The 13400-nt window shown below is 34.4% G+C and overlaps 1 protein-coding gene across 2 annotated transcripts in view; it reads right to left on the minus strand.

The window, feature by feature from the left end:
- ZFYVE26 (zinc finger FYVE-type containing 26) overlaps positions 1–13400 on the minus strand; it is a 49655-nt gene that overhangs the window by 2001 nt on the left and 34254 nt on the right. The window contains exons 21-34 of one of the 2 annotated variants that reach the window (XM_034417604.3): positions 12538–12695; positions 12161–12330; positions 10850–10878; positions 9935–10068; positions 9197–9417; positions 8334–8481; positions 6957–7166; positions 6212–6430; positions 4421–4618; positions 3365–3567; positions 2967–3108; positions 2554–2613; positions 1668–1850; positions 1039–1083 (exon numbers count right to left, since the gene is read on the minus strand). In XM_034417604.3, the coding sequence (XP_034273495.2) occupies positions 1039–1083; positions 1668–1850; positions 2554–2613; positions 2967–3108; positions 3365–3567; positions 4421–4618; positions 6212–6430; positions 6957–7166; positions 8334–8481; positions 9197–9417; positions 9935–10068; positions 10850–10878; positions 12161–12330; positions 12538–12695 (2120 nt within the window). Of the gene's footprint in view, positions 1–1038; positions 1084–1667; positions 1851–2553; positions 2614–2966; positions 3109–3364; positions 3568–4420; positions 4619–6211; positions 6431–6956; positions 7167–8333; positions 8482–9196; positions 9418–9934; positions 10072–10849; positions 10879–12160; positions 12331–12537; positions 12696–13400 lie in introns of both variants that reach the window. The other variant, XM_034417601.3, reaches the window with a different exon arrangement.

The following is a 13400-nucleotide window of genomic DNA, read 5'->3' on the forward strand; positions in this document are numbered from 1 at the left end:
TTGCTTTGTGGACCAGGCACTGGAATGTATTACAGAAGATTTGCATGTTAGGCTTGTTAAAATGACTTGATGCCAAATAAATAAGTTTCTGCCTACCGGTAGAATTTTAAAAAACCTCGTTTCTTATATAATCATTCTTATATAATCATTTTTCAAAAAAAAAAAAAAAATCAAACCCAAATTAAATAATTTAAAAATAATATCTATTCCATAGAGTTTCTACTATAAAAAGCAAATGTTTGAGTTATAAGTTTCTCTGAGAATAATAGCCCATTACAATGAGAATTTATTGAATTGGAAAACACAATCGGTTTATTCACAAACAGAAGAGAGAGAGAATCATTGTGTGGAATAACAGATGGCCCAGAGTGCACAAAATGTTCGTTTATCATTATAAATGATATATACAGCTATCAGCCTAAATATTTATGCCCCAAATTCTAGATGAGCCTTCTGGGTTTAACTTTGTCAGATTCTTGTCATTGCTGGTAAAGACGGAGAAAATGGCATAGTCAAAAACTCAGAATGCCATATAGAGCTTTCATTTTCTGGATTTTCCAGTTGTACAATTTCAGATTGTACCAGGCTGAATAATCCAAGTCTTCATGTGACTGCACACCTTGATTTATCAGTATCCATGCTCACTGATTGTCATTAAATTGTAAAGTGGTATGTTACCTTACAAGTATGCTACCACTTAATGAATCAAGATCTGAAATTTAGATAGGGCAGAGATATATATTTGCTTCCCTTTAACCTTTATATATTCTGGAAATGCATGGGAACAGCTCATTTCAAATTAACTTTCTAATAATGTTTAAGAAGAATGCATCACTATGAACATCATGTTCAGTGTTGGTAAAGAATTATCAGTAACCACATTCACACACTTGTTGAATACGATAACCCTAGAATAATACGAATAGATAAAAGATTGTATCTACAAGAATGACTGAGCAAATACACCATATACATAAATAAGAATTTCCAAAAATTACTTCATATCAAAAAAAAAAAAAACCACTTTGTTTTACTCACCTTGTTTTCATCACTGTCCATATCCTGGATCAAATTATCCAATTCCTAGAACCCAACAAGAAAATAAAAATGGTAGAAAGATCATGAGATGAACTGTGAAACATTGCTTACACTGATATAGTTGCTTATACTTGCCCCAATAGATTGCTTTCAATTAACCAGAAAATCAAGGAAGCAATTATAAACAAAGTCCTACCCACTGAAAAAAGATACAGTAAGCAGCTATTTCATTAGAAGCTTTTATTGGACTGTGTGACTTAATTATGAGACTTAAGGGATGCCCACAACTGGCATAAACATATGGAACCCCTTTCCAAAATGAAGATATCCTAACTCTCCTCATTTAAGCACTGGATGGGGTGCTTTGGTATCCCATTTGCAAACTGTAGATTTAAGACACAAGGATGACATTCATTCATTGGCTATGAAAGAATCACTAGCAAAGTGAGACTTATGCTTGGCTTTCTAAATACTCAATAATAATGTAGGACAGAGAAAAAATATAACTGTGTCTCTTCCCTAACATTACAAGAAGTACAACTAGTATTTCCCTTTTTATATTAGTTTTTTTTTAATGTAAGATGTTAGAACCTAATGAAGATATTTTTTAAAAAATAAGCCAACTTTACCTCAGCAGGGATAGAATCAAACTCATCCAAGCAACTAAGGATGACATTGTCCCCATCATTTTTATCTGCAGCACCAGATTCCTTGATACATTTAATGAGCTGCCTGATCTCACTGTAGCTCTGCTGCTTCACCAGCTGCCTAGCTACTTTATTGTATATAGCAGCAACATCCAGCTGGAAGTCCTAAGAAGGTGGACAAAGTAAGTATTACTTCGAGAAAGATGATGTTCTGTACACAAAAATAAGCTAGTTGATGTTTCAATCATACAAATAAAAACTGAAAGAATGATTTGGTTAACTTTTCTATACTGTATTTACAAAAGACACCTGTTAAAAGTTTTGAAGGGTTTTCTGAGAAGGATAAAGGAAAAATGAAAAGAAATCAAATTCTAGGACTTAATGGAAGGGATTAAAAACTAAGTTAAAAGTAAAGGGAAGGAATATAAAATTGGTTTATTTGCTCAATATTAAAATAGATATGTTGTTATCCCTGATAAACCTTAATTGATCAGGAATAAATGATGAGTTTTTAAGATATTGTTTATAGTTAAGAGATGAGAAATGAGAAGAGAGCTTTTGTTGTATTTTAAGAGAATATGATAGGTTATACTTGTAATGAAGTTACTTCTTTATATATTTCTTTTTCTTTTCCATTTTCTATTTTTTTCATTTCATTTTCTGCACTTTGTAATTTTTCTTTTTAATTCTTATACATATTTTAGTTTATATTAATTTGTATCTTTTCAATTGTAATATTTAATAAAAGTATTATTAAAAATTCAAATATCTAAAATTACATAAAAGTAATGCAGTGATTTGCTTGAACTATTTCAATGTCATGTGTAAAGAGTCAATGTCAGATATAAAGCTTCTTCATTGAATATACCTGCAGTATTCTAAATGCAATCCCAAATCCTTCTTCAATGTTTTTGCCTTCCAACATGACCTGAGGAAAAATTGTAGCAGCAGGGAGAAAAGAAAAAAAGGAAAAATTTAGTGACATACAAGTGAATGAAAAGTCATCTGGAGCTTTGGGGAAAGCTCCTGTGATAACAAGGTGTTCTATTTTTTTTCCTGAATTTCAGCCATAGATTTGCCATGTTAAAACCACAATGAAATACTGCTTCTCTGAGTCACTGTTCTTTCAAATCAAAATTCACAATGAAAATGATATGTGACTTTTTGGGTTAACTTCAATAAACAATCTACATATTTTTGGTGTGGAATTCACCAATCTTTGTTCAGTATTCCATTTCAATATACAAAACCACACTAATAAGCTTAAGTGGTACTCCATACCTTACAAGCAACCTCAATCTTCATTTGATTGTTCCCAAATAGGGTAGGCACAGGTAAATCACCTACAGATAAAGATCCTGGTTTTTCACAACGATGGAGGAATTTTGTTACTTCCATCTGAAGTTCAACTGTATTGATGTGCCTAATTTAAGGAAAATATGTTTCAGTGCATATTCTAATAAATAAATGCAGATAATTATTAAAATAACATCCAAAGGAGAAATTTCAGATGAAATTCAAAAGATAAATTAGAAACCCTCATTAAAGTTAGCCATTCAGGTAAGTCTGTGTGCTCTTACAGGAAAGTCCTGAATTATATCTTATTACATTATTACAAAATACTTTAATAACAATTGTTGACTGATAAAAATGTTGCCCAACATTTGTTTTGTTAATACCTTGATACATCAGGAGCAGACAATTTCTTGCGAAAAGAGCATGCAAACTTTTTTCTTCCTGAACTCCTAGAAACTTCTTGAAGGTAAACTTTAAGATGGTCCTTGACCTTTAAGAGCCATTTTTGCCTTTCTTTCAGCTCAGTGTAAGACTTTGCCTTGTCTGTGAAAAATCTAATGCAGGTCATAGCAGCACGGACTTGATCCTGGAAAACAGATAGGCTTCTGAACACAAATTAAGCTTTCAAATTATATTATCTGGTCAGTTCAAATAACATTTGAGCTTTATTTAAAAACTGGACTGATTTTGAGTTTGGGGAGTCACTGCTTAACATATTTTACTATACAGTAGAATCTGAAGCTGCTCAGAAAACTCTGTATATTAGATACTTCATGCAATCCCCTGCCTCCATTGCAAATTCTGAAAAAGAGGGACATGATACCCAGAACTCTTCGTAACTCATTCATGCCATTGTTGTTTATCTTTTTGTCTTTTCCAAAAAATCTAAAGGGGAAAAAATCAGGAAGACGCACAAAGGGGTGTCATTTGACTTTTATAATTTCAAATTCAAAGTATCCTCAAATATACGGAAATATGCATATATAAACTTATGGCAGAAGTCCACCATTCATAAATATCTTTTCCACACATTAAATATTTCTGAGGCCCTGAGACTAGCCTTTAAATTTTTCTTCTGCAATTTTTCCCAACCTGAGGTAATCTCGTCATCCACAGTTTTTTTTTTTTAAACTGGGAATAGCTTTGAAAAATTCTTCCAAATAAACAAAAGTATATATCCTAAAAAAGTAATATAAAATCCCCATTTTCTACAAAACAAAGGTTTTGTGAGGTTGGTTAGGCTGAGATAGAGAGACTGGCTCAAAGACACCTAACTGGCTTTCATGCCCAAGTGTGATCTACTGTAGAATTTAAGGTCTCCTAGTTGCTAGTCCAGAACTTAACTACTACAACAAGCTGGCTAAGTACCACATTTTTTGTGTAAAGTTCTCAGTAAATTTTGTAATGTTTATGTTATAGGGAGAATTTTCATCTCTTACCTTCATAAACTGCTGCAGTTCATATAAAATATGATAGTAATTCTTTTTTTGCAAGTGTTTGCAGGCTGCAATGAGATAGACACCCCAGCTCTCTAGTCCTGGATCTATAGTTTCCAGCAAATTCTCCAACATGTGAAGTTTTCCACTTTTATAACTTGGGATAAAGATGCCTTCAATAAATACATCTGGTGGACTTTCCTTAAACAGTAAAACAAAAAAATTCAAACTATTAAATCAGCTGGTACCATCTATGTCATTACTCTGAGAAGAAAACCTTACATGATCAGAATGTAGTTAGTTATATACTGTTATAAAACAGAACTCTATTTTTCTCACTATCAAAATGTTTTTTTATGTGAAAGTGAGCACAGCCACTGTTGAAACATTCCCAATTCAACGGAACCTTGGATTCTAAACAACCAATGAGTAAGTGTAATCTCAGGATATCTGAGATTATCAGGCAAGGGAAGCCTAAGACAGGCAAGCTAAATGGAACCTTCTCGTGATACTCTCTGAAGAGTTTCTGAAGAATCTGTAGTTCTAACTGTGAGAAATGAACTTCTCAGGTGATATGTCTCTGAGCACTATTTCTTTTGTTACTGCTTATAGCCTCAGCCACCCTTTAGACGGAGAGATATTTTTATGAAGTGATGGGTTCTCTCTAAGGTAGAAAGTAAATTGCAGGGTTTATTCCTAGATAATGACAACAAAATAACAAACAAGGTTCTCTATGTTCTATGTTTGAAGGTTTCCAACAGCGACTAAGATACTTGTGGAAGAATTGCCTCCCACCACTTGCTAGTATAATGGTATATTGGTAACTACATTTTATTGTCAGCTTTTTTAGATAGACTAGACCAATCAATCAATAGGAACCACAGGAAAGCTAAAACTACTGTATCGAGTTTGCGTACATCTACTTGCAAGTCTTATTCTTCCAAGTTGCAACTCCTCCTGCTTATAGTTTGGTGACTTAGTGAGGAATCTGCCTAAACTGCATTCAAATGTCATCTCATTGTGCACCTGAAGAAGGTTTTAGCTTCTTTTGCCTAAGCCATGAGGATGCCATAAAAACAGGTGTCTCATTGGGGAAGAAGATTGCCAGAAGATTCAACATCAACAAACTAAATCAATTAGTTTCATCCTTCTAATAGTATTCTTTATTTTATTCTCCAACACACTTTAACAGCTGGATTAGAGAAATAACAACACGTAATAAAATCAGCACTAAGGGAAAGGACAGCTCCTACCATGTAATTTTTTAATTCAAAATAGCTTGTCATTCAGACAAGCTTTTTAGAGATCATCCAAGAGTTTAAATTTATATGTGTGCATGATACCTGAATTATATCTAAACACCCAGGTTTTAGTTCAAGGAAAAGTGGCATCATCCAAAGAACACCTTTATACCAATGAAGATTTGGGCAAACAAAAAGTTTGATTAAAATGCAAATCTTTTGTTATTTTTATATATTTCAGTTTTCTTGTCATTTAGGTTGGTGTTTTAACAGAGGATACTTTAATTGTTTAATAATAACTGTAATTGAAATTTTCAAGAGGTAATTTGATTAAGTTCAATAAATGAATAAATGAATGAACAAACAGTTAATGGATTTGCCGCCCTCTCTCCCATTCCCATGGACTATTCTCCAAGAAAAATTGCAAGGGTTAACAAAAACAATTTTATAACCAACAGAATACATGAAGTTATGCAACATGTTTTGGTCAACTTACAGGCATGGACTTTATTTTCTAAGTCCTTAATCAGATTCCAGTATAATACTGTCTCACCTTATTTAACAAATGCAGCAGAGCTTCCCGCATACAGTCATGCCTCATATAAAAACTAATGATTGCTAGATTGGTGCCATAATTGTGCAAATAGAAAAGGCATTCTTGATAATAGCTGTTGTGCTGCATCTTCCCCTCTGGTGTCATCTCTAGAGTCAGGCTTCGTGTCCTCAGTATTGCTTCCAGTTCTTTCAGAGTGGCAAAATAGTCATCATCCTGCTATTAAGGGAGAGAATCAGAAGTCACAGGCTGAATTCAGAATGTTTATCGACAAAACACTCAAAAGCATTTTTCTCCTTGTGGAAATGAGCCAAGTACCCCACAACTGCTATTTAAAAAAATGGAAATCTGAAACTGTTTGTGAAGCAGAGCAGAAACTTTATGAGGACAAAAGGGGAGGAAGTAATTTCCTCCTTCTCAAATCTTCCTGAATGGGAGATTTCTAGTTACTCTTCTCTTAGGCAGGAAATCTTGTCATATTTTGACAAAATGGCAGGTTTTAGTAATGAACCATATCTTGTTTTTTATATTTAAGTACACATTTTTACTGCAATTAACAACCGATCAATCTGCTATACTAAACAAACATCCCAAAACAATTTAATTTTTTTATCACAACTTTCTTCAAATAGTTCACAAAAACACACAAACACAGAATTATTGTCTTGCCTTTTATCCTAACAACCCAATGAAGACTAGGTTATTCAATGCTGCCCCTAACCCTTCAGCAAGAGTATAGCCTTACCACTGAAAGAATGGGTTTCACTGTGGTTTCTAGATACTGAACGACTTCCTGGACCAGACGGGAACCCACACTGAGCTGATTCAAGTCAAGAGGTGATTTTAAGCATCGACTGAACTTCTCTCTGGCAGCAGTCAGGTTTCCAGCTTTAAGGCAAGCCATGCCCCATGCATGCCATGCTCCACCTGGGTCCAGACCAGTCTTAGTAGAAACCTAAAAATCAGGTTACCACAAAGAATTAAGATTTTTTTTAAAAAATCATCGTTTTAAGTTATTTTAAAAATATAAAAAAAGACAACAGAAACAGCATTTTATAAGTACTCTCCATATGTATCAGAGGTTTATACCACTATGGATAGAACAAAAGCCTACTAACCATCATTAGAGATACTGTTTGCCTAAGAAAGGTTAGAAATATACATTTTTCTCTAAAAAGAAGAAAATCACACTGAGAATTTGTGTTCAGAATATAAGATTTTCTTCTTATCAAAGAAGCATTTGTTTTACTGAAAATCAGATGGCAGAATACCTTTTCCAATACTTCAAAAAAAAAAATGAGTAACTTTTTAAATAGCATTAGAAGTAAGTCACAGTTTATAGAGGAAAAAACTGTGGTTTAGAGGCTGAGGACACAGTAAAATCCCAAATTCAACTTTTAGCATGTTAAGGTAGAGGTAAGAAAGGATTCTGCAAAAAGCTCCAAATATTTCTGATAATTAGTAAAGAAAATACAAATTAGATGACCCACTAGTAGAGTAAGAAATACAATTAATTATGATTGTCTACATCTAACAGTGGAAATCATAGCACAGCTTTCTCTAGTCAGAATTAAAAGGACACCAGATTGGGAAAGGCTAGTTTAGAAAGTTAACTACTACTAGGATGGCAAAGTTTTCAGCTACTCAATTAACTAAGTATAAATAATTATAAAGGAAACTGATTAATAAATTATACCTGAATAGGAATAGCATGGTATCAGAAATTCAATCTTAGATAGCCTTTTCAAATATTGAGGGAGTATCGGATAATTTATAGTTTAAGATATATAGTTCACTCTTAGCAGCAAAAGTGGTATCTAGTACGTTTTACATTTTATAACGGGACAGTAAATGTCTTAAAGAACGTACAGATCCAACCATTCAAAATAATATTTGACCAGTTAATTATATTTGATTAATTTGTAGTAATAATTAGTTTTTCTTAATCTAGAATCAAAACCAAAAAAGATTTTCAAGGTTGAAAACTTAACTCAAAATCCTTGATAGGAAAGAGAATGAAGATAAAATTCTTTTCCATAGAGATGCCTTCCCACTAAAGACAGAAGTGTGTTAAGGAATCCACAGGCTATACTTCACAATTACATCATTCCTATAGTGTTACCTCTACGGACAGTTGATAGTATTCCGCTTGCAAAAGTTGATTTCTTAGCCTACTAACTGCCGCAGGCTCTAATATCTGATCCAGAGATGGAACATGACGATAAGCAGCAGCTACTAAAATATTCAACACATCCACCTTGCTGAGGTAACTGATGTGGGAAGAAAAAAGCGAAACAAATGAAATGCATTTGATTCATTTTACTCAGTTTGGTTCTTGAAAGCTTCAATTGTATTTTAATTTCAAGAGGAAACTTGCAACTCAGAGGAGGCAAGGGCTCATACTACTTTTTTTTCTTTTCAGGCTGTCTCCTGAAAACAGCTCACACTTTATCCAGAATAGCACACAATTAGGGCCTCATGTCTTGATTTTATTATTGTGAGAAGAAATCCCAGCTGCAACATTTTCTTTCATATTGGCTAATTTTGAGGCAATAAGGCATTAAGATTTCTTGAGGCATTAAATTTCTTCTTAAGATTAAATATAACAGGGTCCATTTTACTAGCTGCATAGATGGTTCAGCTCTGTATCTGTTCAACATAAATAAGTGCTAAAATCAAAAGCCCGTGATAGTTAACAGTAACTAAATTGGTTGACAGTGAGCAAATCAGTGTATTGTTTCCTTCTCTGTTCAAAAGTTTGCACAAATATATTCTGTCCTGTGGCAAGGCAGGTTTGGACATTTTTAAAGTATGTAAGTCATAAACTCTGCACATAACCCCTGAAATATAATAAACAGATAAAACATACAAGGGCATTATTTGTGAGCCTGCTTGTAATTTATCTTGCAAAAATTTACAAGAAGATTAGTTAGAAACAAATCATTACAATGGAAAGGTTTTTCAGGAGGCCTACTGACATCTTACCTGTCACAAAGAGCTAACTCCTGGCTCCTCCCAGCTTTTACAAACATCATTTTGGCACTGAAAAGCAATTGCTTCATTATGTCTATGAGGAGACCAGCATCCACTTCGGGGTTTGCCAGGTTTCTAGACAATTTGCAGCAATAGTCTATCAACTGCTGACCACAGGCAATGCTATCAGAATGTAGTTTGAAGATGGCAATACACAAGGATGCACTAGGAGCCTGAATATTAGAAAGGGAAAGAAATAAAGAAAAAAAAAAGAATGAAAGTGTGACTGTCTCTGCTGGTGGATGAGGCCAAAAGAGCTCCATATAGGTTAGGTGGAACAAGTCATGAGATAAAGCACAGTTACAGAATATTCTCTATTTTAAAAGGCAAGGAAGTAATGATTCTCCACTCAGGTTTCAGAGATATGGTCTCTTTGTCTATCATCCATCCATCCATCCATCCATCCATCCATCCATCCATCCATCCATCCATCCATGCATCCATCCATTTTACTCTCACTTCAGTTCAGAGGGACCTTAAGACAGTTTATAAAAATTAAAACGTAACAAACCAATAATCAACAATATCCAACTATTTTGCAGTGCAAATAATCTAGAGATCTGGCAAATCCATTGTCCACTCCTTGAAAGTTACCGTTTCATAATTTTCTAAAATCTCAGTAATGTCCCTTGGTCTTTTCAGCCTGTCCTAAGAAACTACAGGGAAGACAATTTAGGAGAACTTACTTACCTGTTCATAAAAGAATTCACTGCGCACCATTTTATTGTCTTCTTCCACCAAAGAAAGCTGCCATTCAAATTCTGCTGGTTTTGGTATTTGTACCACTGCAGAGTAATCTGAGCATTCATTATCAGAAGATACAACTGCTATGAGCAATAACAAAAAAACACACTTTAAGATGAGCTCAGGTTAAGAAACCACATTCCATAAATAGCTCAGCGATCTGGGCGAAGAATACACCTTGATAGCAAAGTAACTTGGCATACGGTCTTTCTTTCTTTAAACATTAAACTTTTATATTTTTTCACCCATTGCAATGGGCATTTTTTTCTTATTGCATATTTTCAAAAACTCCCCCAATCACCCTACATATTCTGCCTTTAAAAAAATCTGACTTTGACATAAGCATTGTGTTTCTCATGTTAGTCCAGGAATAAAACACTAAGAGGGACATCATGATGGCTAAATTCCTAGCAGTTTTTTTTTTTACTTCATTCCTGACTTTACTGATTAGTAACAAAAATGTTATCCACTGCTATTTTTCTTGAGTTTATTCTGATGATATTTTATTGCACTGTTTTGTTTCTGGCAGCCTTGAACCTTTTGCAAAATTACAGCATTTATTTGGTTAGTGGTCTCTTTATAAAATGTATTTTTAGACTAAGGGAATTTTAACCAAATGTAAAGAATCATGGCTCAGCTTTCTGAACTTGAAATATTTTTAGGAGGCTAGTTTAATTAATATTTTCATCCATTTTATTAGTCCTGTAGCAATAAAGACTAGAAGGTTTACAATTTTACTATAATTGAGTTGTTGATTGCTTGTTAAGATGCAACAAGGTTTTTCTTTTTTTTTTTTTTACCTATAGGCAAGTACTAGAGAGAGATGTAGAATTATGAACATGGCCTATTACATGTTCTCACCTTCTTGATTCTGATCCTCTTCATTGGAACTATTAAAAAGAAAAGAAATATGCTTCACATCAATTCTAATAAGTTTGAAAAATTTATATAATTTGAATACTGCAGTCAGTAGCTAATGAAATTAAACCACATGTTTTTTCTTACAAACTGGTTCCTTTGCTAAAGAAAAGTCCTGACAATGAAGACTACATAAAGCCCATGAACACAGAAGCTCTCCTGAAAGCATCATAGCATGAAGATTATCCTCTAGCTGTATGCAGAACCACTAGAGCAGGGGTCCCCAACCCCTGGACCCTGGCCCATTACCGAGCCATGGTCTGTTCAGACCTGGACTACGGAAGTGGTGGGAGAGCATGCATGTGTACTTACCATGCAAAACTACATTTATGCACATTTGGAGCTTCCATTTTGTGAAGCTCCACTTGCGCAAATGGAGTTGCAGGCGCTTGTGCACGCACTTGCCACTCACACGGAACCATCTTCCCCTCCCATTGGTCCACCAAGGTTGGGGACCGATGCACTAGAGCAGGGGTGGGCAAATGTGGCTCTTTTACAACTTCTGGACTTCAACTCCCAGAATTCCTGAGATAGCCAAGCTGGCTCAGGAATTCTGGGAGTTGAAGTCCACAGGTTGTAAAAGAGCCACATTTGCCCACCTCTGCACTAGAGAAACCAAATATATGTACCTCTTTTAATTGTTTACATTGTCCTACTAATAATTTCTTCTTAAGTAGGGGAAATGTCTGCAAGTTTGTTCCCAGTAATCAACTAATTAATTTCATACTATAATTCAGTTTGCTTCAAGCTGAAGAATGACTGTAAAGATGTTTCAGGGCAGATATGTACTTCCACTGGTGTTGTTATTTTACATAGGAGGGGGAGAGTACTACTATTATAATATTTTCAGCATTGTCTTATTTATTATATTTATAATATTTATTCAGCCTCTAACATGTACATTCTTCTTTGCTAAGCTCTTAAACAATGAACTATTTTATTCATGAACTATCAGAACCAACATTCACAAACCAAACCAAACCAAAAAAAAAGAAAAAAGAAAAATGTGTATTTTCCTGCAAAAAATGTAGCCATTAAAAAACTAACAAAGGAAGCTAATTTTTATAGACAACAATAATATATACATCTAATACAGTTTCCCCCCCCAAACCTGGTGCCTTATAAACTAAAGTCTGCAAATTCCCTTGTTACTATAGTCATCAGGGACTATGGAATCTGCAGTAAAACCGGTTCTCACACTGAGAACTATTATTTCAAAGAACAAAGAAAGTTGTGAAAAAATTCTTTACACACATTTCTGAGTCATGGAATGTAGTTGTTGCATGTTCCTTGTTGAAATAACTGTAGCACTGATCACACACACGAGCGGGGTTTTCCTTACAAGCTTCCACAACCATGTTCTTGGTAGAACAGGATCTGCATACCAGCCGCCCACAACGTCTGCAGTGATGCCTTCTATTAAACTGAGACATAAAAGAAGACATCTGAATGAGCGACGGCATTCCTGCAGTTACTGTTTAATCCACACATGAAATCTAATCTTGGGATCTTTTGTAAGCCTTGACCAATTTGACTGAAAAGTGCTAAATAAAGTTCTCCAAAAACATTAGATAAATACTCATCCAAGAGCTTTTGTTATACACTCAGGCCCAGTTCTGGAATTCAATTACCATTGTAAAGCGTTCTGTTTTGCAAACCATGCATGTGACTTCTGTGTCATCTGGAATCCACTGCTGTTTGGGTGGGGGCTTCTCTGGTGGCACAAAGTCCTGAGCAGAGGGAGCTTGTTGGAGGCTTTTCTCTCTTGGATTGGAAGCATGGGTTGTATCTAAAAGATACAGAAGAGACAAATCAAAGCCAATGAACAATTGAATTGCTGCTATCATAAAGACCAGATAATGCACTGGATGTTCTATTGCAGAAGACATCATCCTTAAAAAATCTGTCCCCCATTATCAACAGAAAGAAGGTTCAGCTCTTCTGTTATAGAAAATTGTCTTGCAGACAATATATACAAATATATGCTCCATCAGCATAGCATTCACATTTATTTGAACGGAAGAGTAGGTTTTCATCCAAATCAAGAATGTCTAAATATCACAGGAAGAATGAGAATAGAAGCAAACTATTTTTTCCTCCCTAAACATTCCTTTTTGGAGAGTTTAACATTAAGGGGCAATTTGCTTTGATTCATCTACTTTTTAAGAAAAGAAAATATATGTGCACATATGCACAGAAAATTCAACCTGCCATATTGGAAAATGTTTCTTTTTGTTTTCAGCAAAACATGGGAAAGTGCAATATTAATCTGTCATCAAGGTTTTTGCTTGGAAACAACCCAACTGATACTTGGGGAATTTTTATGAATTTAGATGAAAAGTACAGAAAAATACTTTTAAGTGCAGCTATATTTGTTATTTACTGCACGGGAAATTAAGAAAGTTATAAAGAGTTAAAAATTATTCCACAGGAGTTACAAGCTACTTAGATTACATCATAAAAAGAAAATGGACTTGTTGCCATTTGAATAGCA

This window comes from Pantherophis guttatus, chromosome 1, assembly GCF_059756535.1.
Source record: "Pantherophis guttatus breed Tessera chromosome 1, ASM5975653v1, whole genome shotgun sequence".
Lineage (NCBI taxonomy): Eukaryota > Metazoa > Chordata > Lepidosauria > Squamata > Colubridae > Pantherophis > Pantherophis guttatus.